Source organism: Sminthopsis crassicaudata, chromosome 2, assembly GCF_048593235.1.
Source record: "Sminthopsis crassicaudata isolate SCR6 chromosome 2, ASM4859323v1, whole genome shotgun sequence".
Taxonomy (NCBI): Eukaryota; Metazoa; Chordata; class Mammalia; order Dasyuromorphia; family Dasyuridae; genus Sminthopsis; species Sminthopsis crassicaudata.
Window position 1 is genome coordinate 257018698 of NC_133618.1, and position 25603 is coordinate 257044300.

General features: G+C 36.9%; 1 protein-coding gene across 5 annotated transcripts in view; it reads right to left on the reverse strand.

Annotated features, from left to right (window-relative positions):
• The window catches only part of PNPLA7 (patatin like domain 7, lysophospholipase), a 220544-nt gene that overhangs the window by 41050 nt on the left and 153891 nt on the right, over window positions 1–25603 (reverse strand). For all 5 annotated transcript variants that reach the window (XM_074288990.1, XM_074288992.1, XM_074288989.1 and 2 more), the window contains 4 exons: window positions 17134–17197; window positions 11021–11189; window positions 9137–9319; window positions 8577–8695 (listed from right to left, as the gene is read on the reverse strand). In XM_074288990.1, coding sequence (XP_074145091.1) covers window positions 8577–8695; window positions 9137–9319; window positions 11021–11189; window positions 17134–17197 — 535 coding nt within the window. The remainder of the gene's footprint in view (window positions 1–8576; window positions 8696–9136; window positions 9320–11020; window positions 11190–17133; window positions 17198–25603) is intronic.

Consider the following 25603-nt stretch of genomic DNA (forward strand, 5'->3'; position numbering starts at 1 on the left):
TTCCTTGTTCTTCTAATTTGTTTATGATGTCACTCTTTTATGTTAAGTCATGCACTTATTTGTAGCTCATATTGAAGCATGAGATGCTGATCTATATTTAGTTTCTGCTTTTCAATTTTCCCAACATTTCTTTTCTTTTTCTTTCTCCCTCTTTCCTTCTCTCTTTTCTTCCCTCCTTCTGTTCTTTCATCCCTCTCTCCTTTCCTCTCTTCCTTCCTTCCTTTTATCCCTACCTCTCTTTTGTCAAAGAGCAAGTTCTTGCCCCAAATACTGAGGTATATGGGTTTATCAAACAGATACTAGGCTAATGTACTCATTCACTTTGTATACTGTATAATTAATGGGTTTCAACGATCAACCTCTCTATTAATTATTCAATACCCAATAGTTTTGAGGATTATTACTTTGTAGTATAATTTGAGATCTGGTAATGCTAATCACCTCTTCCTTTCCAGGTCCTTTTAATATTTTCTAAATATTCTTGATCTTTTGTACCTCCAGATGAATTTTGCCATATTTTTCTAGCTTCCTAAAGTAATTAATTCTTTGGAAGTTTGATTGGTATGACACTGAGTAAGCAATTAATTTAGAAAATGTTGTCATTTTTATTACATTGACTTGGCCTACCTATAAGCAATTAGAATTTCTCCAATTATTTAGATCTCTTTGCAATATTTTATAATGGTGTTCATATTGTTCTTGTGCATACTGGCAAGAAGACTCTTAATTATTTTATATTTTTATAGTAAATTTAACTGGAATTTTTCTATCTTTTAATGCCAGGTTTTATGGGCAATATACATAATTGGTGATGATTTGTGCAGTTTTATTTTATATCCTACAACTTCACTCAAGTTATTGTTTTCATCAGTTTTTTAGTGGACTTGCTAGGATTCTGTAAGTATACTATCATATCATCTGCAAAAAAAAGATGATTTTTCTCTCTTTGCCTATATTTAGTCCATCAATTTATTTTTCTTGTTTTAGGGCTATTTCTAACATATCAGGGACTATAGTGAATGGTAAGAGTAATAATGGACATCCTTGCTTTACCCTTTATCATTAACTGGAAATGCATCTATTTGTTTGCTTTTGCCATTACAGATAATACTGACTCTTGGTTTTAGATAGATAGTATTTGTCACATTTAAGGAAAAATCTGTTTCAAAAAATCTAACCACCATGTTCTACTATCTTCTTAAAAGATTTTTTGCATCTATTGATATCACATAATTTTTGTTGTTCTTAATATTAGTAATAGTCAATTTTCCTGATATTGAATCAGTTATAACTTTTTGGTATAAATCCAGCCCAGTTACATAATATATAGGTATATTGCTATAGTTTCCTTGATAAAATTTTATTTAAAAAATTTCCACCAATATTCATTAGTGATATTGATTTGTTGTTTTCTTACTCTATTTTGACTTATCTCTGCTTTAGATATAAAGGTCATATTAGGAAGATAAAGAGCCAAGATGGTAAAGAAAAGGCAGGGACTCACCTGAGTTCTCCCCAATTCCCCTCTAAATAACTTTAAATAATGACTCAAAATGAATTCTAGAGTGGCAAAACACAAAAGGATGGGGTAAAACAACTTTACAGCCCAAGACAGCTTCAAAAGTTTGCAGAAAAGGTCTGTTGCACCAGGAGGAGAGTGAAGCACAGTGAAGTGCAAGCCTATACCAGTGCAGGCTTTGCCCCAGCAAACCAGCTATAAACCTTGGAGATAACCAAATCAGCAGCAGCAGCAGTGGCTTCCAGAGCTGTCAACCCACAGTCCATAAAGGGATTGGACAACTGATCCGAAGGAGATTACAGGGATTCCTTTGATGGCACTGTGCAGGATTCAGTTGCATTGCTTATACATAAAACTGGGTTGCAGGCCCAGAGCAAGGAAGAGCATGAGAACACTAGAGTTGGAGGCTGAAGAGGAATGGAAACTCTGGTCACAGTTCCAGGGTAGAAAAGGGTGCTTATGGTTGATCACAGATCAGAGCACAGGTCAGAAGAGAATAAATACATATCTGCTCAAAACACATTAACCTGGAAGAAATGAAAACTTACAGACCCCCATAACTCACTCTGTAAACAGTAACACAAAAGTACTGAAGCTTGGGACAATACTCCTTCCATCTCAGAAGTAAAGCCTAACTTTAACATAAAGTCAAAAGTCAAGAAATAGAAAATTAGCAAACAAACCAAAAAAAAAAAAAAAATCCTAACTACAGAAAGTTACTATGGTGATAGGGAAGATTAAAATGCAAATTCAGAAGAAGACAATATAATCAAAGCAACTACATGCAAAGCCTCAAAGAAAAGTACAAATTGTTCTGAGGCCTCAAAAGAACTCAAATGAGATTTTAAAAATCAATTAAGAGAGATAGAGAAAAAATTGGGAAAAGAAATTAGTAATACTAGAAAATAATGAAAAAACAGTTAATAGCTTGGTAAAGGAGGCACAAAAAATACTAAAGAAAATAACATCTTGAAAAAGATATAATAGACCATATGGTAAGAGAGGCACAAAAATCTATTGAAAAGAACTCTTAAAAAAGCATAACTGGCCACATGAAAAAAGAGGTACTCTTGAATTGGCCAAGTGGAAAATAAGGTACAAAAGTTCACTGAAAAAAATAATTGCCTAAAAATTACAATTAGGCAAGTGGAAGTTAAAAGATTCCATGAAACATCAAGAAGCAATCAAACAAAATTAAAAGAAAGGCAAAAAATGGAAGAAAAAGTGAAATATCTCATTGGAAAAAACAACTGACCTGGAAAGTAGATCTAGGGGAGATAATTTAAGAATTATTGGATTACCAGGAAGCTATAATCAAAAAAAAAAAAAAAAAAAAAAAAAAAAGGGTCCAGACATCGTCTTTCAAGAAATTATAAAAGAAAACCACCCTGATACTGTAGAACCAGACAGTAAAACAGAAACTGAAAGAATCCAGTGATTATCTCCTGAAAGAGATAAAAAAGAAAACTTCAAGAACCCTGTAAGTAGAATCACCCACCATGGCCATCTCTCCAAGCACTGTCCAGGGAAGCAGTGGTATGGAGATGACATCTGGTTCCTGCCTCTTCAGGTGCTACAGTCCTTGCTTCCTTAGGAACCACAACTACTAAAGACCCAGAAAAGAAAATTCTTACATCAAAGCCCTTGGCATTATCAAATGGTTCTATGTTGCTAATGAATGATTTTTATCAGTGGAATGAACACTATCAAAGATGCGTTACTATCTACTTTTTTACTTAACCCTAAGTACCACTGGACCATTCTTGTAATTACAATCTGCAAATAGTGTCTGCCCTATGTGAACGTCCTGCAGTAATGAACTGCTTTGCTTTTTCTACTTGTATCGCCAATATCTAGCACAATGACTTTTTTTCTTTCTCTGCTTTTTATTCTTAATTTCTAATAGTATTGTATTTTTCCAAAATGCAAAGACAGTTTTCAACATTCACCTTTGCAAAACCTGTTCCAGATTTCTCTCCTTCTTCCCAACCCCCTCTCCCAAGACAGAAAGCAATCTGATAGAGGTTAAACATGGAGCATGATGTACACAACAAATGCTTAATAAATGATTTTTATTTAGCCATTTAATAATAAAAAAATAATAGCTAGCACTTATATGGGGCTTTAAGACTCACAAAGAGCTTTACATATGTTATCTCCTTTGATCCTGAAAATTAGGTATTATTATTATCCTCATTTTACCTGTAAACAAACTGATGCTGCAGGACTAAAGAAAATACACAGATAATATATTACTAGTGTGCAAGGCAGGATTTGAACTCAGGTTTTCCTGATTCCAAGTCTAGTACACTACTCTTCCTTGAGCTTTTGTGATCTTATTCTTCTCTGGCTTACATCCTTGTTTAACCTCACTCTGGTATCTTCTCCTGTTTATCTGGTCCTCTAATTGGTTCCCCTAAGTGGGAATATCTCCCAAGGCTTCATTCATTCTTTCTGGGAAAAAAAAAACAAAAAACAAAAAACTAACCTGAAACAACAAAGAAAAAGCCCTCCCCTTCATCCTACCTTCCCTTAACATTATAACAACTCACATTTATATAGAATTTGAAAGTTTACAAAGTGCTTTTCTCATGAAACCTTGAAGCCAAGCTATTCAAGTTTAAGAGCAATGAGACTCCAGAAGTAAAGTTACTCATGATCACAACGTTTTTAGGTTTATAAGTGCTCCAAGTTCAGTGCCTTATCCACTACAATGTATGTTATCATATACCCTCTTCACTATTAAACTTCAAAAAGAATTTGTTTATATTCACTGCTTTTTACTTCCTCAAAACCAATCACTACTAAATCCTTTGCAACTTAGTTCCTGATCCCACCAACTTGCTGATGCCATCTCTCTTGGGTTATTTTTTTTTTAAATTAACAACACAAACATTTTAGTGAAAAAGTTTAAGTATAAAGGAACAGAGCTCCAAACTCCCTTCCCATTGCAATAGCATTGGTACCTAAGGCCCCCAAGACTTGAACTTTCAGTGCTACAGGTCTAACTCACAGGGGCTTTGGGGAATATGAAAGGAACTCAGGAGCCAAAGTGGGAGTGGATGGACTGCTAGTCTATACCTAGTGCTTTAATTCCACTTACAACAACCATAAATAGTCTGCCATGTATGGAATACCTTGACACCCTTGGCTGCCCCTCTTTTTGGTGGCGTCTCTATTACTTCTAAGTGCATCCTCTATCTCAGTATCCCATCCTCTTTTCTCTGTGGAATGTCTGGCTTCTTACCAATGACTTAATTGCCAGATTCAAATGTCTTTTCTCACTTCTCCTCCTCTTTCTGCAGCAATTGACAATATTAGCCATTCTGTTTTTCAGGATACCCCCTATTCCTTTAGCTTTTGTGCAACCTTGCTATTCTGTGGCCTTCATTACTTCCTCCCTGTTTAATCCTTTATTGCTTGATTGATCCTCCTGTTCCTTAACAGAAGGTGTCTCCTAAAACTTTAATCTAGACTCTCTTCTCTTTACTCTACTATACTTTTTTCTCTTGGAACCAAAGTTAGAAATTTGATTCCAGATTTTGGAGGTCTATGTAGATGATTCCCAAATCTATCTACTTAGTTATCCACCCACCCATCTATCCATCCATCTCCTGTTTTCCCTGAGCTTCAAAATTCTATTTCCAACTGCCTGCTAGATGGCTCAGCGTATGATCAGTACCTCAAACTCTGAGTTGAAGATCCTTTGTCTTCTGGAATAACCTATTCCAAGCTCTCTGCTTCTTTAAAGTCATAGTTATAAGTTTTATGGTTAAGTTCTTTTTGTTGTAGTTTGCTCATTCTTCTAATCTACTTCTTGACTTTATGTTAGTGCTGGGCTCTGCACATTTCTGGGGCGAGACTTTTGTCCTTATTATTAGATCTCTAATGTCCTGCTTTTTTTCACAGCTCTAGTTAGAGGCCTGTCAGCTTTTAGGGATCCCAAAGTGGTATGATCTGGCCAGAGGTCTTTTTGCTGCCCTCCAGGTGCAGGCTTGTTTCTAGTTGGGTGTTACAGCAGACTCAGTCACCACCAGCACTGGGAAGCCCTCCAGGTTCAGAGTGACTGAACTGCTGGCTCCTCTTTGGTCTGGGACACTACGCTCTGTTCCTGGGACTAGAGCCACACAACTACCATCTGCTTCTTCTGGAACTTGTTCTTTGCTCAGTAACACTCTCAATACTTCCTTTCTCCCCTGGATTTCTAACTTGGTAGTGGGTGGTGGGCTACTCATGTGGGAGACACAATGGGTGACTACAAGGCACCCCCTATTGCACCCAGTGCTTGCTCAAGGATCCTCTGGGATCTTTCTGGTGATCTCCCTTGGCCCTCTCTCAGTCACTTCCTTGGTGCTAGAATTCTCCCTGACCCCCAGCTCTATTGTCCCCAGACATCTGTCTCCCTAAGCTACCCTGGACAATAAAAAAAGGCTCCCTATGACTTCTTTTTGGCTTCTTTATCAGAATTCAGTTTGATGTGTTTTCTAGCTCTTTACTGAGAAGGAGTATCAGGGTAAAGCTTGGTTTTAATTCTACCATCTAGATTTCCCTCAGGTTTCTCTTTCTTAACACCTCAAATTAAACAAGTCCAAAAGAGAACCTAATCACACATTCCAACTTTTCTATCTCTTTTGACTATACCATCACTTGTCCAGTCACTCAGACTAGAAACTATCTATCTAAATTTATAGAAATTAAACTATTAGGCTAGAATTATGTTTCACTCTTCCTTCTTGCTCACCAACCAAATACAACCTCACTGCCAATTCTTGTTGACTCTATAATAAACCTCTTCCCTCTCTGCACAAATGGCTAATCAATTTAGTTCAGGACTCCTCACATATGGATATGGATAATATAATAGAAGTCCATATTTGTATAGTTTTAGTTTACAAAGCATTTTCATCACAACTCTACAAGATAGGTAGAACAAGGTAGTATAATCCCCATTTTATAGATGAGTAAACTGACACTATAAGAGATTAAGTGACTTGGCCAAGGTCACAGAGCTAGTGAATAAGAGAACTGGATAAAAAACCAAGACCATCTCTTTCTAACCCCAGTACTATTTCTTCTAAACCACACTGTCTTTCAGTTCTTCTTACTTGGTGTTTCTACAAGACTGATCATGACTGTCTATATACTTTTTTATTCACCATAAGATGAAATAAAAACTCTAAGATTGGCCAAGTATTTTTAAAAGTCTCCATGATTTGACTCCAAATTCCCTTTTCAGTTTTTTTTTCACTTTATTTCCTTTACATTCTTCATGTTGCAACTAAGTTAAAGTGAGTTGAGTAACTCTTCTCTGAACACATTTGCCTCCAAAAATTTCCATGCCTTGAATTCATTGCTTCTCCTTTATGCAAACTGAAACCCTCTTCCAGTCCAGTGTAGGTGTTCCCTTTTTCACAAAGCCTTTCTTCAGCCCTACCTCTTCTCACCCTGCTCTCCAATAATCTTTTCTTCCTCCAACTAGAGTATTTTGGCTGACTCTTTCTTTTGTTCTTTTCACATTCTACCAGTGCTCCTATCATTTTATCACACTTATTTTTTCTCATATTGTATCCCCCAGTAGATTATAAACTTATTGAAAAAAAAAAGTAACACGTCATTTATCACCCTTCTTTCATCTACATGATTTCTTGCACACATAAGACAAAATATTTGTTGACATTAGGTATGATGTCTTTTCTAGGTTTCTAGTAAGTACCACAGGAAATTCTACTTTAGCAAAAGATAGACAATAGGACCAGGTTTCACTAAGTTATAATGTAACTACTAGCTGCATTTATTCTCAGTGTGTTGTATGAGAAAAAACACTGGAATAAGGAGTCAGGAGAACTATATCAAGAATCACTTAATCTTTCTGGATCTTTGCTTCCTCGACTGTAATTATAATCCCTGGCGTGGCTGCTTCGTGGGGTCATTGCAAAGATCAAATCTGAGAATGTATATTAAGGGATTTGTAAACCAAAAAGTGCTGAACACATATAAGTATTATTATGATCAGCATTATCATCATTCAAGAATGAAAATTAATAATATACTCTTAAATATGTCATCAACAAATATAATTCTAATAAATCTCTTCCAAATAGAAAGGCATTCTCCTTCATCATCTCGCTTCCACTGATTAAGGCTCTCTGACTCTACTTTTTTCCTAAATAAATATGAAGTAGCAGCAACATAAGTGATAGTCTTAGGGAAAATAACCAATATTTTAAAAATAAGGGATGGATGAGTGCAAATAAAAATAGAATACAATGATATCTTCATGGAAACTGATAATTTAAGTGACAAGGTAAGAGCCAGAGAGATGAACAGAAGGAAAATTTAAATCTAAAAGTCCTTTATGGAATTAATCTGTGTTGAGAATGAAGAGACAATATTTCATCTTTTTAAGAAAATCCTTAGGGTTTAAAGATTCCTAATTTCAAAAAAATTTTTTGAGTCATTTTTTGGGGGAGGGGTGATTTGCAAGGCAATTGGGGCTTTCCCAGAGTCACATTGTATGTATTGAAGTCTCTGAGACCAGGTTTGAATTCAGGTCTTCCTGACTCCAGGGCTACTGCTCTATCCACTGAATCATCAAGCTGTCCCACTTGTGAAACATTTATAAAAACTTTCAGGAAACTAATGAAGATCAAAATTGTAAATCAGAAGAACAATTACAATCAAAGTTTTTCTTATTATCTAGACTCAGACATCTTCTACAAAATCATAAATCTTCATAGGGCTGGGGGCCCTTGGCAGAACTTTCTATGGAAGTTAATTATTGATATTCTTATTCTGTTCCCTGGCATGCACACTATGCAGGATGCCCCACAAATCCCTCTAGGGGATTTGGACCACGATTCAAAAACTAACCCCAGCCAAGTCCTGAACAGGAATAGCTCCTTGGCAGTTTCAACCCTTTTATTGCAGAGGAACCTCATCTTGACACTAGAAGGTGAGAGAATAGAGCTCAATAGTGAAAAACAAATGGCTTACCAGATCTAAGAAAATCTTCCAAAGCTCTGCTCAGAATTTTGGAAGGTATATCAAAGGAACTTACCTTGCTCCTCCTCCTCCAAGCACTAATGCAATAGCATTGCCAGTCAAAACTCGAGCCAGGCGGGAAAAGTCAGAGTACAAATCAGGAGACTTCTGGAAGACACGTTCATACATTTCCATCTATAAGAAAGAGAAAAATATTTCACGCAATGCATCTCAAATGACAGAACTAATCCTTCTCATGGCCCAGGCACTTAATCAGTACAGCCTTGCCTTATTAGTTTGTTTTCCTTCTTGCTTCCTCCATGTACCAGAAGTGTATGTGTAAAATTTAACCATCCTGTGTTCTCAGAAGAGCCACCAGTGCTGGTGGACAGTGCTGTGACTTGGGCCTCCAAAAATATGAGATTCCAAGAAAAAACCTCTTTACTGTCATGGCACTGAAATGCAGTTTTCTAATCCAAATGCCATCATCTCCATGAGATATGTTAGGGAAAATGTTACTTGCAGGCCTATTTAATGAGCACAACTTAAGAAATCCAGATATAGGATTCAGGAGTTTTAAGTGCCAGATTGGGGGAGCAGGCTAAGAAACCAAACTCGGACTGTTCTGACTCTTACCACTTTGGCCCGAGTCCTGCGAGAAAAGACCCGGCGGGGGCAGCGAAGGTGCAAGTGGGCTGAACACCAGGTTCTCATGTTAAGCCACTCAACTGTGCGGGAAGGCTCTGGCCCATCCTCCTTGTGAAGTAGGATCAATTGCTTCTGAGCACGAACAGCTGTGTTTTCCAGCATTTTTTCCAGCTAAAGGATAAAAGATATCATCAGATGCTCCTTTGCCCCAGGCTCAGGTCTAATAGATTCAGGTCAAGATAAAGATAAAAATATAGAATATGTTCACATATTCATGACCAACTTTCAGTTTATAAGCCTTAATATATTTCTTCTGCTCAGTTTTAGACTTTTATATGTCGTAGACTTTCTGCAGAACACAATGCTACCAGGGAACACATATCAAGCTGATGGTATTTCCTTGCATTAAAATACCTTCTAATAATAGTCTAATGGTCATTATTTCCTGTCTGACTAAAGCAAGTATTTTTTATAACGATGAATATCAATCTTCCCTGGATTAACAGAAAGAAATATCCCCTGAGATTATTTAACTCCCTGTGTCTCTGAATCATATGAATTCTAAGGAGAGTAGTTTCTACAGTCCCTTTTTCCAGGAGGTCAATGTCTTCTAGTTGTGCTGTACCAAAGGAAGGTAAGTCTAGTTTTATTTGTAAATAAGGAACTGGAATACTAGTTTATAAATATGAATTGTGAGTACAGTTGGAATAAACTATTCTAGCAGAGTCTGATTATACTACCGGGCTAAATACCCAAGATTTCCTGGACTAGTGGACTGAACATACAACAGAAGAGACCTAGGGTAGACCAGGCAAACACTGGCCAACTCCTTACTATACTACTTGTTCTGTTTGGCCTTTCCTAATTATGTGTTCTATTAAACAATTAATCTTTACTGAGCACTTGCTGTATGCTCAGCCCTGAGAAAGACACTATAGGGAATAACTGAGTGGAAGACACCATCTCTGTCTTATAACAGCTTACAAGTGAGTTACATAGACAAGGAAAATACATTTTAAAATTTTAGAAAAATCTAGGCTACTATATGATGATGCATGATAGGCATTAGACAGGGAAAACTTACTTTTGGAACTTTCCTGGGGACTCAAAGGGATATTGTGACAATGGATGGGAGAGGAAAATGACCCCTCCCAGAAAAATCCTCTCAATTAACCATATATTTTTTTCCATCAACATACTATATAGCTTAAGGGTTAGATAATGCATCTATATTGGGACTACTATTTAAAATTTTGTAAACTTTATCACTTCATGAGGGACCTCAGTATGCCATATAAGGGAATATATGAGGCAAAATTCTGTGAAGAGCTAAGAGCAGGATGAGAAGCCATCTTCCAGGGATAGACAAACTGATGAAGCATAAAATAAGGAGATGAAGGTGAGGAGAGGTGGATTTCTTTTGGCAAATGACCAAAAGGGCTTGGCCTAGAGATATCTCCTTTATGGAAAAAATTAGCAGCAGACCCTATTTGGATGAGGCACATCTGGTCCATGAAGTTATATAGGTGGAAATGTCAGTTTTTAGCTCCCAATTAACAGAAGGCATCTCAGAACAACTTCAGTTTAGATAAGATCTACTAAAATAAGATCATAAAATCATCAGTCCAGAGCTAGAAGAAATGGCTTCATTTCACAGCTGAAGAACTGAGACTCTGAGAGGTTCAGTGATTTGTCTAAATCAAATAGGTGAAAGCATCAGCTGACTCCAGAAACAATGTTTCTTTCTCGTTCTTTATATCCCTTGTTTTCCATAATGCCTGACGCTCTGGAAACCCAATCAACAAACAACAAACCCCGATAATTTACAGCCAAATAAATAATTTCCTCATACTAGTAAAACTATCCTCTCACCTCGCCCACAGTGGGCTCTTGGTCTCCCAACCCAACAATCAGAATACAGTCTGCCTGCCGAATACAGCGCTGGGTCCAGGGGGTCAAGGTACTGTCTGCCTGGTAGAGAACAATGCGGTGGATGTCTTCCTGTTGCCCCAGCCAACTGGATAATCTGTATTCGTGAATACTGAAAGACACACAAAGCAAGACCTCATTAATGCCCACTGTTTTCTCCTGAAGGCCATTTCCTGAACAAGCCAGAACATTACACATAAAGACCAAAAATGTCTCAGCCCACACATGTGTTCAATCACCACAGCCTCTCCAAGTTGGCAGCCAGATGGCAAAATTGATTAAATCAGCATTCTTTCTTTCGCATTTGCTCAGTGAGTGTGGTTTTCTCTGGGAGAGGCTATATCCAATAATAGAGAACCTCACCAGTGCTAAGAGTACTTTCCTGAGGCAAATACTACAGAATCACAGCCTCTAAGAGTTGGAAGGGACCTCAGTGGTCATTCAATCCAAACCCCACAATAATGGAAATTTCTCTATAACCTACCCAACAAGGGCATCCAGCCTCCTCAGAAGACCTTTAAGGAGGGAGATCTTGTCATTTCTCAAAAAATCCACTCCTTTGATACTGTTTTCATTGTGAGCAAAGTTGTTCTTGACATCAAGCCTATATTGGCTTCTTTTCAACTTATATCCATCGCACCTGGTTCTGCCCTCTGGGGCCAAACAAAATAAATGCAATCCTTCTCTACATGACAACCCTTCAAATACTGGAGACACCCCGAGTCTTCTTTTTTCTGGGCCACACCTCCCTAGTTCCTTCAAACTGACACTCCAAACTGAACACTCCACATAAGGTTCAAGGAGAGCAGAATTCAGTGTACAACCACACCTCCATATTCTTGGGAACCATGTCTCTCTTAATGAAACACAGGAAAGTATTACCTTTTCTTTAGCTATCACATTACCTTGCTAATAATTAACACATGTGGAACTTGAAGTCCATTAAAAGCCCCATATATTGTTCAGAACAATTTCCATCTAACTCTCTTCCTCAGCTAGGCAGCACAGTGAACACAAGCTTGTGTGACCCTGGATAAGTCACTTAATGCTATTTGCCTCAGTTCCTCATCTATAAAATGAGCTAAGAGGGTCATGAAGAGTTGGACATGACTGAAGATGACTCAACAACTACAAATGACAACTATGTCTTCCCTCCCTGTACTTTTGAAAATGATTATTTTTTAAACATAGAACAGTGTAAGGCTTATTATGTCTGCTGAATTATGCTCTGTAGCTGTTCAGTTGATATCAGTTGTGTCTGATCCCATTTGGGGTTTTCTTGGAAAAAACACTCAAGCAGTTTGCCATTTCTTTCTCCAGCTTATTTTACAGAGGAGGAAACTGATGCAAACAGTATTAAGTGTCTTGCCCAAGGTCACACAGTTAATAAGTATCTAAAGTCATATTTGAACTCAGGTCCTCCAGATTCCATGTCTGGCACTTCATCTACTGTGCCACCTAGCTGCCCTGAATTACATTTTAGATTGTCAATATTTTTTGGATTGACTCTGTTGTCAGGTATGTTAGTTATCCTTTCCTATTTTGTGTTATCTGTCAGTTTGATGGGTTTTGTCACTTATATTTTTATCCAAGTTAATGATAAAAATATTAAACAGTGTGGCATCAAACATAGATCTCTGGAATATTCTACTAAAAACCTTTGACTATGCTGGTACTAAACTATTAAAAACAATGATTCCAATCATTTAAACAATTCTGAAACCATCTAATTGTACTATTGCCTAGTATAAATCTTACTATCACGTCAAAAAGAATATTAGATTTTTTTTGTCAAAACTTTTCTAAAAATCTAGGTAAACCATATTAACAGCACTCACTCCTCAAATCTACAAGTTTAGTAATCCCATTAAGAAAAGAAATAAAGCTAAACTGGCATGACCTATTTTTGATGAAGATTTACTATTATAATCACTGCTTCAATAATTTTTCTTGTAATTCAAGTCAAGCTTATCAACATATATTTTTCAGATTCTGTTTTTTAAAAAAATAAGGGCATTTGCCCTTCTCCAATCTTGTCATAACTATCCCATTTTCCATGATCTTTCAAATATCAGTGACAGCTTTTACTGCCTTTCCATTACCCTTATAGTTCATATGCCTCCTTTCTTTGAACCCTCTGAAATCTGCTTTCTCAACTCTAGGGAACATGGCAGACTATGTCCAGATTTCCTTACTTTCACAGTCATAAGTCCATATAATAACATATCCCAACAGACATACCCTCCATAGAGGAGGGTATAAGCAGTAGGCCCACGGTGAGCAATGGAAAAGGAGAGGAAGAAATAGGTCCACTCCTACTTGCCTTATAATGTATGGATGCACCTAAGGATTTGAAATCTGGGTAAGGTTTTGTGGTTTTCTTTGAATATTACATGATTGTATGTGAAAGATCCTGAATTCCTGAAAACTATGCCAGGGCAGTACAATCTATGGTAGGCTTTCCCAAGGCTCTATCATATGGCCCCACCATTCCCTCAAGCTATATCTCCTATATCTCTCTTCTCTTTCAGAGCCAAATTCCTAGAAAAACTATGTTCATTTTTTCTATTCTTCTCTTCTCAAATCTTTGCACTCTGGCCCATAACTTCATTATTCAAGAAAAACTGCTCTCTCCAGCAGTTGCCAATGATGACAAGATGGTCTTTTCTTAATTGTTATTTGAACTCTCTGCATTATTTATCACTATGGACCACCCTCTCCTCTAGGTATACTTTCTCCTTTCTGAATTTGGTTGACACTGTTCTTTCTTATTTCTTCTGTTGGCCATTTGATTACCTTCAGTCTTTTGTGTTGGATTTCATCCATATGACATATGACACCTAACTACAAAGGAATTCCAAAATTTGGTTTTGAGTCTTTTTCTTTCTCTACACTCTCCCTCTTGGTGACTTTTATCACATCTCATGAGCTTAATTATCACCTCTATGCAGATATTTCCATATTCTAAATACCTATATAGCCAGACCTAATTTTTCTCCTGAACTCTAGTTCCATAAATCAAAAACTTATTAGACATTCCATATAGATATATCCTAGAGTTATCTCAAGCTGAATGTTTCCCATACAAAATTCTTTATTTTCCCTCTATCACCTTCCTCCTCCACTATTACCCTCCTCTCCCATCATCAGTTTCCCTATTTTTGTCTAGTCACCCAGGTTTGAAACCTAGTAGTCATGCTTAACTCCTAATTCACTCCAACTTCTTATATGCAAGAAATATTGCTTACACATGTCAGTCAATTTACTTACTCTTGTTGATTCTACCTCCCCAACATCCCTTGTATTTATCCCCTTTTCTCTATCTATATGGCTACCCTTACTTTAGGTCTTCATCACCTCTACCTTAGATTATTCCTAAAATGGGACCAGGTGAAGATTTCTCAAAAAGTCTGTGCAATAGATTAGGTCAGGCTCTAGGCCTAAATTTCAGGAAGTCACATGATCCCTATTCGCAGAGAGAACATGTAGGTCTGTACAGAGGGAAGGAATGTAAGACCCTAGGTCTAAGTTCCAGGAAGTTATGGTGACCCACAGGAAGTAGATAACATTGCTGACCATTGTCAAAGGTTACTTCCTTTTCAGTCCATCCAATGGAAAGACTGGGGTCTTTTGAAATTATATGCTTTTTCCATTTCATTAAGTCTATTTTGTAATGAATTTTCTTCAAATAATTTCTGTTTTCTTTTCCAAATCCTCTTGCAAAATTTTCCTTCCCTTTCTCCATTTTTCTTCTAGCTCTCCTTTAAGATCCTTCTTAATTTCTTCCATGAGAGCCTTGTGTGATGAGGACCAATTTATATCACCCTGTGGGGCTTCAGCTAGAGATGATCTGCTTTTAGTGACTCAGAGTTTGAAATCTGTTCTTCTGTTTCACCATAAAAACTATCTATGGTCAGAGTTCTTTTTGCTTTTAAACTCATTTAAAAAGAAATTGAGATCTGCTTTTAGGGCAAGGGAGGTTGTCCAAGCGTCCTCTACAAGCAACTGCAGCTGTGCTGGGTCAGTGCTTACTGACTTCCAGTGCTGGGTGGATGTGGCCAGGTCCCACGAGACTGATATTTTGGGGTTCACTCTTTACCTTTTGCATTTGTGTTAGATGTTTTATAACTTCTCTGCTGATCTACTGGCTTGCAACCAGGGCAGAGTAGTCAACACTAGTGTAGGTTCCTCCTGGTAGATTCTCTATGGAGCCTGTACCACTCCAGGACTCTACGCTGCCTGTGCAGGTGTCTGCTCAGCCTGCTTGAACTTGGCCCGCCTCCCTCTGTGCCTGATTGAAGCAGACCTTTTCTGGAGATCTTCAAGATTATCTTCTTCTGGTAATTTGTTGCACTTTCAATATTCATGGATTCTGTAACTCCAAAACTAATTCAGAGGCTGGATTTGTTAGTTAGTCTAAGGGTTGTGGGAGAGGTCAAGAAAAAAATGTGTGTTTGGGTGTGTTGCTATTTAACCATATTCATTATTTCTGGCTGCCTAGGCCAGGCACAATGCTGGGAGATGGGAGCTGAGAGTCTCTATGTCTGCTCAGCTGAAATGGTTGGTCCTCTTCTTGCAAGGACCAAATAAATGCTTTCTCTTTGTTTAAGAAGATGCCTCTGAGTAGTCAATTTGGTAAGGGAATCTAGAACCCATCCCACACATTCCAAAAGCCTCCTAATTGATCTGTCTCCCAGGCTTTCCCCTCTCTATTCTATTCTTCACAGTGCTACCAAAATAATTTTCCTTAAGCACATCATTCATCTACTTCAAAACAAAACAAACTAGTGATTCCCCATTAGTTTTAAAATCAAATACAACAAAGAGATTGTGGGCTTATTTTGGTCACAGCAACCCAAGAAATGGATCAAAAAATACATTGCATTTATGACAAAATATGGCAATAAATGTACAGGAATAAATCCTGTTTAGGCCTACAATAGAAGACTACCTGCCTCCCAGAAGACACAGTAATAACATTTATTAGGTTAAAAGCATTGGAAAGGACAAAAATAAATCCAAAACTATGTGTTAATAAGTATCTATTTTTCAGACAAAGAGCATTTAAGTAATTTACTTTGCAAATGCAAAACCAAGGCCAAGAACAGGAAATTATTTGCCATGGGATACAACAAATTATGCCCCATGGGCTTGAAGGTCAACTCCTAAGACCAAGATGACATACAGGATTTTCTCTGAGAGAAACCATCAAGAAACAAGTCTGCTCCTAGAAGATACTAACAGCTTAATTTCAATTCAGTACACCAATCTCTAATGTTAGGCAACTCTGGAACTTTGAATACAGTAAGAATTCAAATACCATGTGAACCAACAGGAAACACAGCAGTCTTTGGAGCCTGTGAGCTCTTCCATATTGCTCTGCTCTCCCTGGGCCACCCACATCGCAGCTAACCTTTTTATGCTCATCAACTCCTTTATTTTCCTGCTGCTATTTGTTCTCTTCAAATACCCACACACCAAAGAGGAAATGTAAAAGCTGGCCTGGTTCAAATGAAGTGCTATCTGACATCTCTCCTGAAAAAATGCTTAGAGGCAATAATTTGGGGATTTGGATCAATTTTCCAACTTCCATAAACTTAAAATAGAGAATAATTCACTAAGTGGGCCTAATATAAAAAGATATATTATTTTAAGTTGTGTTGATAAATGTTCTTTAATTTTTTTTAAAGAGTCAAAGGTTGGAATCTTGATCACAACTGGAAATAATGTGTTATATGATAAAGTAAAAAGAATTCTGGATTTGGAGGCAGAGAACCTGGATTCAAATTCTAACCCTATGAAAAGAGGATAAAGGTAACAAGTCACTTTACTTTTCTTGGTCTATTTCCTCATCTAAAACATAAAGAATTCAGCCTAGTTGACCTCCAAGGTTGATTGTAAATCTAAATGTATGAGCCTAGGACTCCTCAGGGCCTCAGTTTCCTCATTTGTTAACATGAAGCAGCTAGATCTCGGCAATCATGCCCAGATGTAAATTTATGAACCTTTGAATTGGGGGCTAATTGACAGAGAGGTCCCACTCAAGACTGGCATACCTGTCCAGAGCTGCAGCTCCAAGACGTTGTTTGATGTTGTCACTGGTCAATAGCAAGACTGGGCCTGAAATACAGGAATGTCCATGAGTATTTTCTAAGTACCCACAAAACATGCAAGGACCTTTGCTTTTTAAAAAAAACAGTTTTATTTTCTGTTCTAAATTCTTTCCCTCCTCTTACTTTGTCCATTGAGAAGACAAGAAAACCAAAACTCATTATTAATAAAAACTCAAACAAAACAAATTCCTTTATTAGCTACGTCAAAAAGAAAAAAAAAAGGAAGGAAGGAAGGAAAGAAAAAAGGAGAAAGGAAAACAAGAGGGAAGGAAGAAAGGAAAGAAGGAAGGAAAAGAAAAAGAAACAGAAGAAAATACATTTCAATTTGTTCTTGATTTCTCTCTGTAAATTGATAACACATTTTATTACAAGTTTTTTTGATGTGTGGTCATTATATTGATTAGAGTTACTAAGTTTTTCAAAGTTAATTATTTTTACATTATTGCTATTATTGTATAAATTGTTCTTCTGGTTCTGCTTACTTCATTTTGTCAATTCATATAAGTTTTCCTAGGTTTTTCTAAAACCACGCCTTTATAGCATAACAGTATTCCATCACATTCACATAGCCTACCTTGTTCACTTGTTCACTGCTGCTATTTGTTCTTTTCAAATACCCACATACCAAAGAGGAAGCTTCTAATTTTTTGCTACCACAAATGGTAGCTATAATTTAGTTTTTAAATATGGCTTTTTTTTTCTCTTTGTTGATTAGAGAATGCAGCCATGAACTCTAAAACATCCATTTTAAAAAGGAGTTCATTTCAAACATCTCATTTCTCACCAGAATGTACTACTTTGGAATATTTCTGAATTCTCAATTCACTTCAATAAATATTTTGTGTCAGATAATTTTGCCTATTATGTGTCAGACTATGCTTCTCTCCCATGCTCCAATTTTAGGTACTTATTTAAGCCCATTCCTGCCATGCCCGCTCACACTCCTCCCCAGCTTTTTTGTGTCTTTTCCCATTAGACTATAAGCTCCTTGAGGATTGGGATTGCCTTCTTTCCTTCCTTCCTTTCCTTCATTTCTATCCTTAGTATTTCATATAATGACTGACATATAATAAATACTTAATATAGTTTATGACTATTAACTATTGAGAAGAGATATGGCAGAAAAGCACTGATCACTCTAGTTCTGAGTTTTATCCTTGTCAGAAAGAAAAAAATAAAATTCACTTTCTTCCCACTTTTGATGGGGTAAATTATGAGTTGTTTTGTTTGGTTTCCCTTTCCTACTTAGAAATGTGTTTCTGGAGTAAGTGAACTACCTATTAGCTTTAAGGGACAGAAAGGAGGGAAGGAAGATAAGAATAGGAAGACTGTTACCAGCACTGACAATTTGAGGTGTTGATTCAGGACACAAGAAAACAGAACAACACATTTGGCATTTTAAATGATCTCATTTACCCAAAGAACTAACCATGATCTGGATTAATAAAAATCTAAATAGTTAGAAAATGTAAATCAGAGAGAAAATACAGAGGCATGATAATATGTTGTCTCAATATATCTGCAGATATTCTACTTTGCAAAATTCTACATAAATTAGACAGGTTATCAGAAAGGTAGGTTATATCACGTGGATAAATTTTACAAGAAACAGGAACACATACTCTATCAAGGGCTCCTTTTCTCCTATATAGTCACGATTTTCCTTGTTAGACCAAGAACTAAATCTATTCATATCAGCCCTTAAAACCATGTTATACTTGTAAATTCCATGCACTAGGCATCTGCCAAAGCTAATTTAACACCTCATATAAATTTGCCAGCAAAATCCAGGGGATGGGAGCAAGCCATTAAATTAAAAATCTTTTTTTTTTTTTCTTAAATACTCTCAAGACAAGAATCACAGATGCATGACACAGAGCCTGGAAAGTGGGAAGAGGCCACATACCCAATAGAGGAATAATTAAAGTTTAAGAAAAAAAAAAAAAAAAAAAAGGTCATCTAATACCACATCTTGGCCAAGGGGAAGCAGTGCTAGGAAGTGGTATTACAGAACAGGGAGAAGAATCCAGGTGTCCTTGCTCTTACCTCAGTGATCTCTTTTTACATTTCAAAAATCACCAGGAGAAACTCCTTGGCAATGAAAGAAATCACTTTGTCTTACACATTAGTAAATCCATCCACTTGAAATAACTCATCTCCAATAGAGGAATATAAGCCTATTTTAAAAGAATATGCTATTTAAAATGATGTGTTATGCATATAAATTTAGAGTATCAGATCCTGGAATATTTTTTCCAAGGGAAGTGGTAGAAGTTTGGGACATTTAAATCTAAACCTGACAAAACAGAAGATATCGTATTACTGGCAACTTCCTAAAGTAGCTCCAGGGAAGAGAGCTCCTCCACCAGTAACCGTGATAATATGAGATTTTTCAAGCAGGCAGAGACCTGTCTCTTAGATCCTTAAAATACACACAGGAAAAGGCACATGACTAAAATTTTTGTTTTATTTGCAAGGAAACTAAGGCCCAGAAAGAAAGCAAAATTCAGTAAACTGAGACACAAACTAAAACTTCCTAAACTCTTTGCTTCCTGTGAGTCTGCTGACCAACTTTTCCTGGATACTCTTTCTGCTCTAGATTTTTTATGACTTTGCTCATATCTCTCCTATCTCTTATCTCAACTTTCTCTGTCTCTCTCTGCCTCTCTGTCTGTCTCTCCCCCACACACACTCTACTCCTCTTCTTTTGGTTTTTCGTCATGCTGCCTAACTGTAGATATGCCCCAAAGTTCTATGTGGGCCCTTCACTCTTCTTTCTCTATATTCTCTCTCTCTTATTAACTCCATCAACTGCCATATATTTAATTACTGTTTCTATGCAAATAACTTCCAAATCTAGATATCCAGCCTCAGTCTCTTCCCTGAGCTTCAGTCCTAGATCATCAATTGCCTACTAGACATTTCAAGCTGGATGCCTAGGTGATATCTTAAATTTATCACTTCTAAAACTGAATTCATTCTTTCCTCCTAAACCCTCCCCTCTTCCAAACTTCCTTATTTCTGTCAAAAGCACCATCATCCTTCCAGTGTCTCAGGTTTGAGAACCTCCTGGACTCCTGATTCCCCCTTACCCCATGTATCACTCCAAACTTTGCCATTGCTATATAGCATTTCTTTCTTTTTTTTTTTTTTTTTTAATACTTTTTATTTACCAGATATATGCATGGGTAATTTTACAACATTAACAATTGCCAAACCTTTTGTTCTAATTTTTCCCCTCCTCCCTCCCCCAATGGCAGGTTAACCAATATATGTTAAATATGTTAAAGAATAAATTAAATACAATATATGTATCACATGTCCAAACAGTTGTTTAGTATAGCATTTCTTTTTTAAAATATTCAAACTTTTTATTTTCAAAAACATCTTTATAAAAGTCAATAACCTAATGTTCTCATTGATAAAGCAATTTTCATGATCTTGGAATAAGGACAAAGTAATTTTACAATTGTGTTTTTTTCCTTCTCTATAAACACATTAGCTGATGGCCAGCTTAAAGAGATTCTCAAAAATTGTCTCATTTGCTTCCTAACTTTCAGACACTAGATAGATAAATAAAGAGATAGGCAGGTAGGTAGATGACAGATAGATAGACAGGGAGGGAGGGAAGGAGATAGAGAGACAGAAAGAGAGAGATACATGCACATGGGGTTGTTGGGAAAAGGGAAGGATTTATGATAAGTGGTGATATTTAACTGTCTTTCATAGGAAGCAGACTGATTAAGCCCAGGAATTAAGTTTCTTTCAATATTTCTTTCCTCATCTCTCCCTCCAGATCAATTAAGATACTGTATTTTCTTTTATGAATAACTCTGCTATATTTATCTCTCTCTAAAAGCAGTGGAATCATCCTTTATTGAGATATATATTACGATACACCAAACCCCTTCTCTCCACTCACACAGAGCTGTCACCTTAGTTCAGGCCAATATTACTGCCTCACTCTCCTAAGTGGTCTTGCTACCTTGCCTCTTTCCACCCTATACACTGCTGACAGTGCAAACAAGTGCAAATACAACCATGTGACTGCCCTACTTGATATTCTGGTGGACTCTCGAGTCAAATTGAAATCCAGTCCTCTATCTTTTAAAGTCCTTTACGTAACACCTAACCCCAACTGGCTGGCCCTGGTAACTACATAGCACAGCGGATAGAATGCTGGACCTACAATCAGAGAGACTTGAGTTCAAATCTAGTCTGAGACACTAGATATGTAATCCTAGGTATACCATTTAGCCTTGGAAATATTTTCATAAAGAGGGGATAATAATAGCACCTACCTCCCAAGATTATTGTGAGGATCAAATGAAATGACATTTGTAAAGTGCTTGGTAACCATAAAGCACTATGTAAATATTAGTTGTTATGATCTTTCTAATCTCATTGGACATTAGAAGGGGAAGAAGCATTTATATGGCGCATACTACATGTCAGGAACAAAGCTAAACAATTTGCAAACATTATGTCAATTGATCCTCACAACTTTGGGAGATAGGTGATTTTATTATTCCCAGCTTACAGTTGAAGAAACTGAAACAGACCCTGACAAGGGTCATACTGCTAATGTTTTGTTATTTTTATTTTCAGTTCCAAATTCTACCCTCCATCCCTTCCCCCCCATCCACTGAGAAGGCAGGAATCATATGATACTCTTTATATATATGAAGTTATTCAAAATACATTTCCACATTACTGGGGAGAGGGAAGGCAAGAAAAAAAAGTGAAAAAATATGATTTAAACTGCTCAGACTTCATCAGTTCTCTTTCTAGATAGCATATTTCATCATGAGTCCTTTGGAACTCTCATGGATCATTGTTCTAGTTTAGTTCATTTCATTTTGCATCAGTTCATATAAACTATCCTCTTCATAATTTCTTAAAGCACAAACACATATATGTATTATTAAATTTATATATATATGTTTTTAATATGTACTTGTATCCCCTTTTCAAATGTAAAATCATTATGAGTAAGGATTATTTTATTCTTTGAAACTGTATCCCCATCATGTGGAACAGTGCCTGGCATCTAGCACCTAACTACTTGTTAGTTGATTGATTATTGAAACTTATAATTGTAAAAGGTACATGAGCAATGGCCTTTTGGCTTTCGGTCTGTACAGGACTTCTATCTGATAACTTGTGAAACAGCCTGTACTTTCACAAATGTAGCTGTGGCCCCTGATGAACCAGCCCAAATAGCTCTGTAAGCAGACACGGCATACTGTGCTGTACTTCCTGAGCTGGGAATGTTATCTGTGCACACCTGGATCAAGTTATTGGCATTACCTAGGGCTGTTACCAGTTCTACTAGTCTACTACAACTCCTTCCTCAGGAGACTGGTTATAGTGTAGTTTTAACATAAGATAATTACAGGGTTCTAGTCTTTTTCCTCTCCAATCCATCCTTCATACTCCTGCCTAACATAATCCCTCTTAGGCAAAGATCTGGTCATGTCATTATTTTGCTCAAAAGTCTTTGTTGTTGATGTTCAAGTATGCCAGCTCTTTGTGAACTCATATGGAGTTTTCTTGGCAAAGATATTAGAGCAATTTGCCATTTCTTTCTCCAACTCATTTTACAGATGAGGAAATTGAGGCAAACAAGATTAAATGACTTGACTAGGCCACACTGCTATTAAGTGTTTGAGGCCAGATTTAAACTTAAGAAGATGAGTCTTCCTGACTCCAGGCCCAGGATTCTATGCATTATGGCACCACCTTCCTGTCAATCCTCCAAAATCTTTAGTGGTTCCCAATAAATAAAGTTCAAACTAATTTTCCTGTCAATCAAAGTCCACTCTGTTCCCATCCTACCTTTCTGTCCATGTTTTGTATTGTTGTCCTTCACACACTTTATGATCCAAAGTGAACCACTGTCTGTTCCCTCAAAGTGCCCATACTCTCTCATTTCTATATATTGACATATCGTTTTCTGTGCTTGCAATGCCCTCCATCCTCACCTCACTTCATTTGCGGTATCCCTTCCCATCTTCCACAGCCCATTCCTACTCCCACCTCCTCTCCAAGCTTTCTCTGCATCCTGTAGTGAAGACCCTCCAATTTGAGGGCTCACGAAACCCTTTGCTTTGCATCTCTCTAATGAGACAGTTGGGGGCTCAGCGTTTAGAGAACAAGGTCTGATGCGAAGACCTAAATGCAAATCTAGCTTCAGAGACATGCGACTGTGGGCAAGTCACTTTATCTCTGCTTGACAAAATGGATACATTGGCGAGGGAAAGGGTGAGCCACTCCAGCATCTTTGCCAACAAAACCCCAAATGGGGCGACAAAAGGGTGGACATGGCTGAACAACAAATGAAACCATTATATAATATTATTATATATTTGCCTTTACAGTTATCTGCCTTTACATCTCCTTTTTCCCTTACTAGTAGTTAACATTTAGAAAGCACTTCCTATGTGTCACACACCATGTTAAGTGCCTTTACTAAACCGTAAATACCAGGAAGGCAAGCATAGTGGCTTAAACTAAACTTTTTTTTTCTCTCATAAAAGTGCTCTGCACACAACAGACACTTAAAACGCATTCTGAATGAATGAATTTTGGTTCTGAACATCTTCTACATCTCTTTTCAATTCATCCTTGGTGAAGTGATTCTCTTTTGATGAAATAGCTACAGTAGCAACTAGTCAAAAGACTGAAACTGCGAGGCTTTTCACTGCCAGACTCAGCAATGACTCGTAGGGTAAGGTTTCTGGTAGCCCTGAATTATAACACACAATTCTAAGAGTTGGAGGAGAATCTTACATCCTAGCTCAGAATCAGCATCACAGAACTAAAGATCTAGATTCAGAAGGTATCTCTTAGACCACTGAGTACAACTTTCTTATTTCACAGATAAAGAAACTGAGGAGTTACATGACTTGCTTAAATCAGAAGACCCAAGTTCCTGGAGCAGGTGTTAAAGGTTTTTGTTAGACTTTTAAATTTTTTTTTAAATTAATAAGTGCTTCCTAGTGCTAATAGCAACTTCCTAGTTGGGTGATGTTATGCAAATCATTTTGAATCTCATTTATAGAATGGGAAAATAATACTTGTATTATCCATTTCACAGGGTTCCTTTGTTGAAAGGGAAGTACTTTATGAATTTTAAAAGAAATGTGAATCATAATGAAGATGTAGCAAATAAAAAAAATTCTAATTTTTTAAAGCTCTTTCTGCAAAATGGTACCTTTATTCATTTACTTGAACCAAATACACATGTTTAAAAGTGTTTGGGAACTATGTAAGAGGAAAAAGTATATTATCACTTGCCAGAACACAAGAAAAACTTCTAGAAATCCTCCTTTCCCTTGGGGGTGAAATCTGATTTGTGTGGCTTAGAAACAAAAGTGGCAATGTTGATTTCCCCAGAGGTGAGGTAGGGGAGGAGAAAAAGGAGGGCTAGTGCATCTTGTAAGTCCTACATACTGGCAAGCAGACAACTGATGATTCAACTACACAAGAATCTCTTCTTACCTTTTTTGGGCTACCAAAGGAGTTGGGGCACAATAAAAGCTAAAGAGAATTCTCAACTCTTTATCCTCCCAGATCTGCTAGATTTGGGATGAGTTATCTCATTTTGGCAGGCATAAATTTTCTTAAGTTGGAGACCTTTGTCTGAGACTAATGCAAGTAGCTTTGTTCTGGGCACATTTCAGCTATCCTAAATTATATTTCCTGGAGTTAGAAACAGCTAAAGCATTTGCCAGTTCATTCTACTTTCCTAAAAATAAAGAATATAGTCTTTTTTTAAAAAACATATACAATTCTTCTGTCCATATTTCTACAATTATCATGCTATAAAAGAAAAATCAGATCAAAAAGGGAAAAAATGAGAAAAAACAAAAAGCAAGCAAATAACAAAAAAAGGTGAAAATAATATATTGTGATACACAATCAGTCCCCACAGTCCTCTCTCTAGATGAAGATGGCTCTCTCCATCACAAGCCTATTGGAACTGGTATAAATCATTTCATTGTTGAAGAGAGTCATGTCCATCAGAATTGATCTTCACATAATCTTGTTGCCGTGTATAATAATCTGCTGGTTCTGCTCACCTCACTCAGCATCAGTTCCTGTAAGTCTCTCCAGACCTCTCTAAAATCATCCTGCTGATTGTTTCTTACAGAACAATTATATTCCATAACATTCATATACCACAATTTATTCAGCCATTCTCCAACTGATGGGCATCTGCTCAGTTTCCAATTCCTTGCCACTACAAAAAAGGCTGCCACAAACATTTTTGCACATGTGGCTCCCTTTCCCTTTTTATGATAAAGAATATATTCTTTTTTCCCTTTCTTTTTTATTAATTTTATAATTATAAAATTTTTGACAGTACATATACATGGGTAATTTTTTACAACATTATCCCTTGCACTCC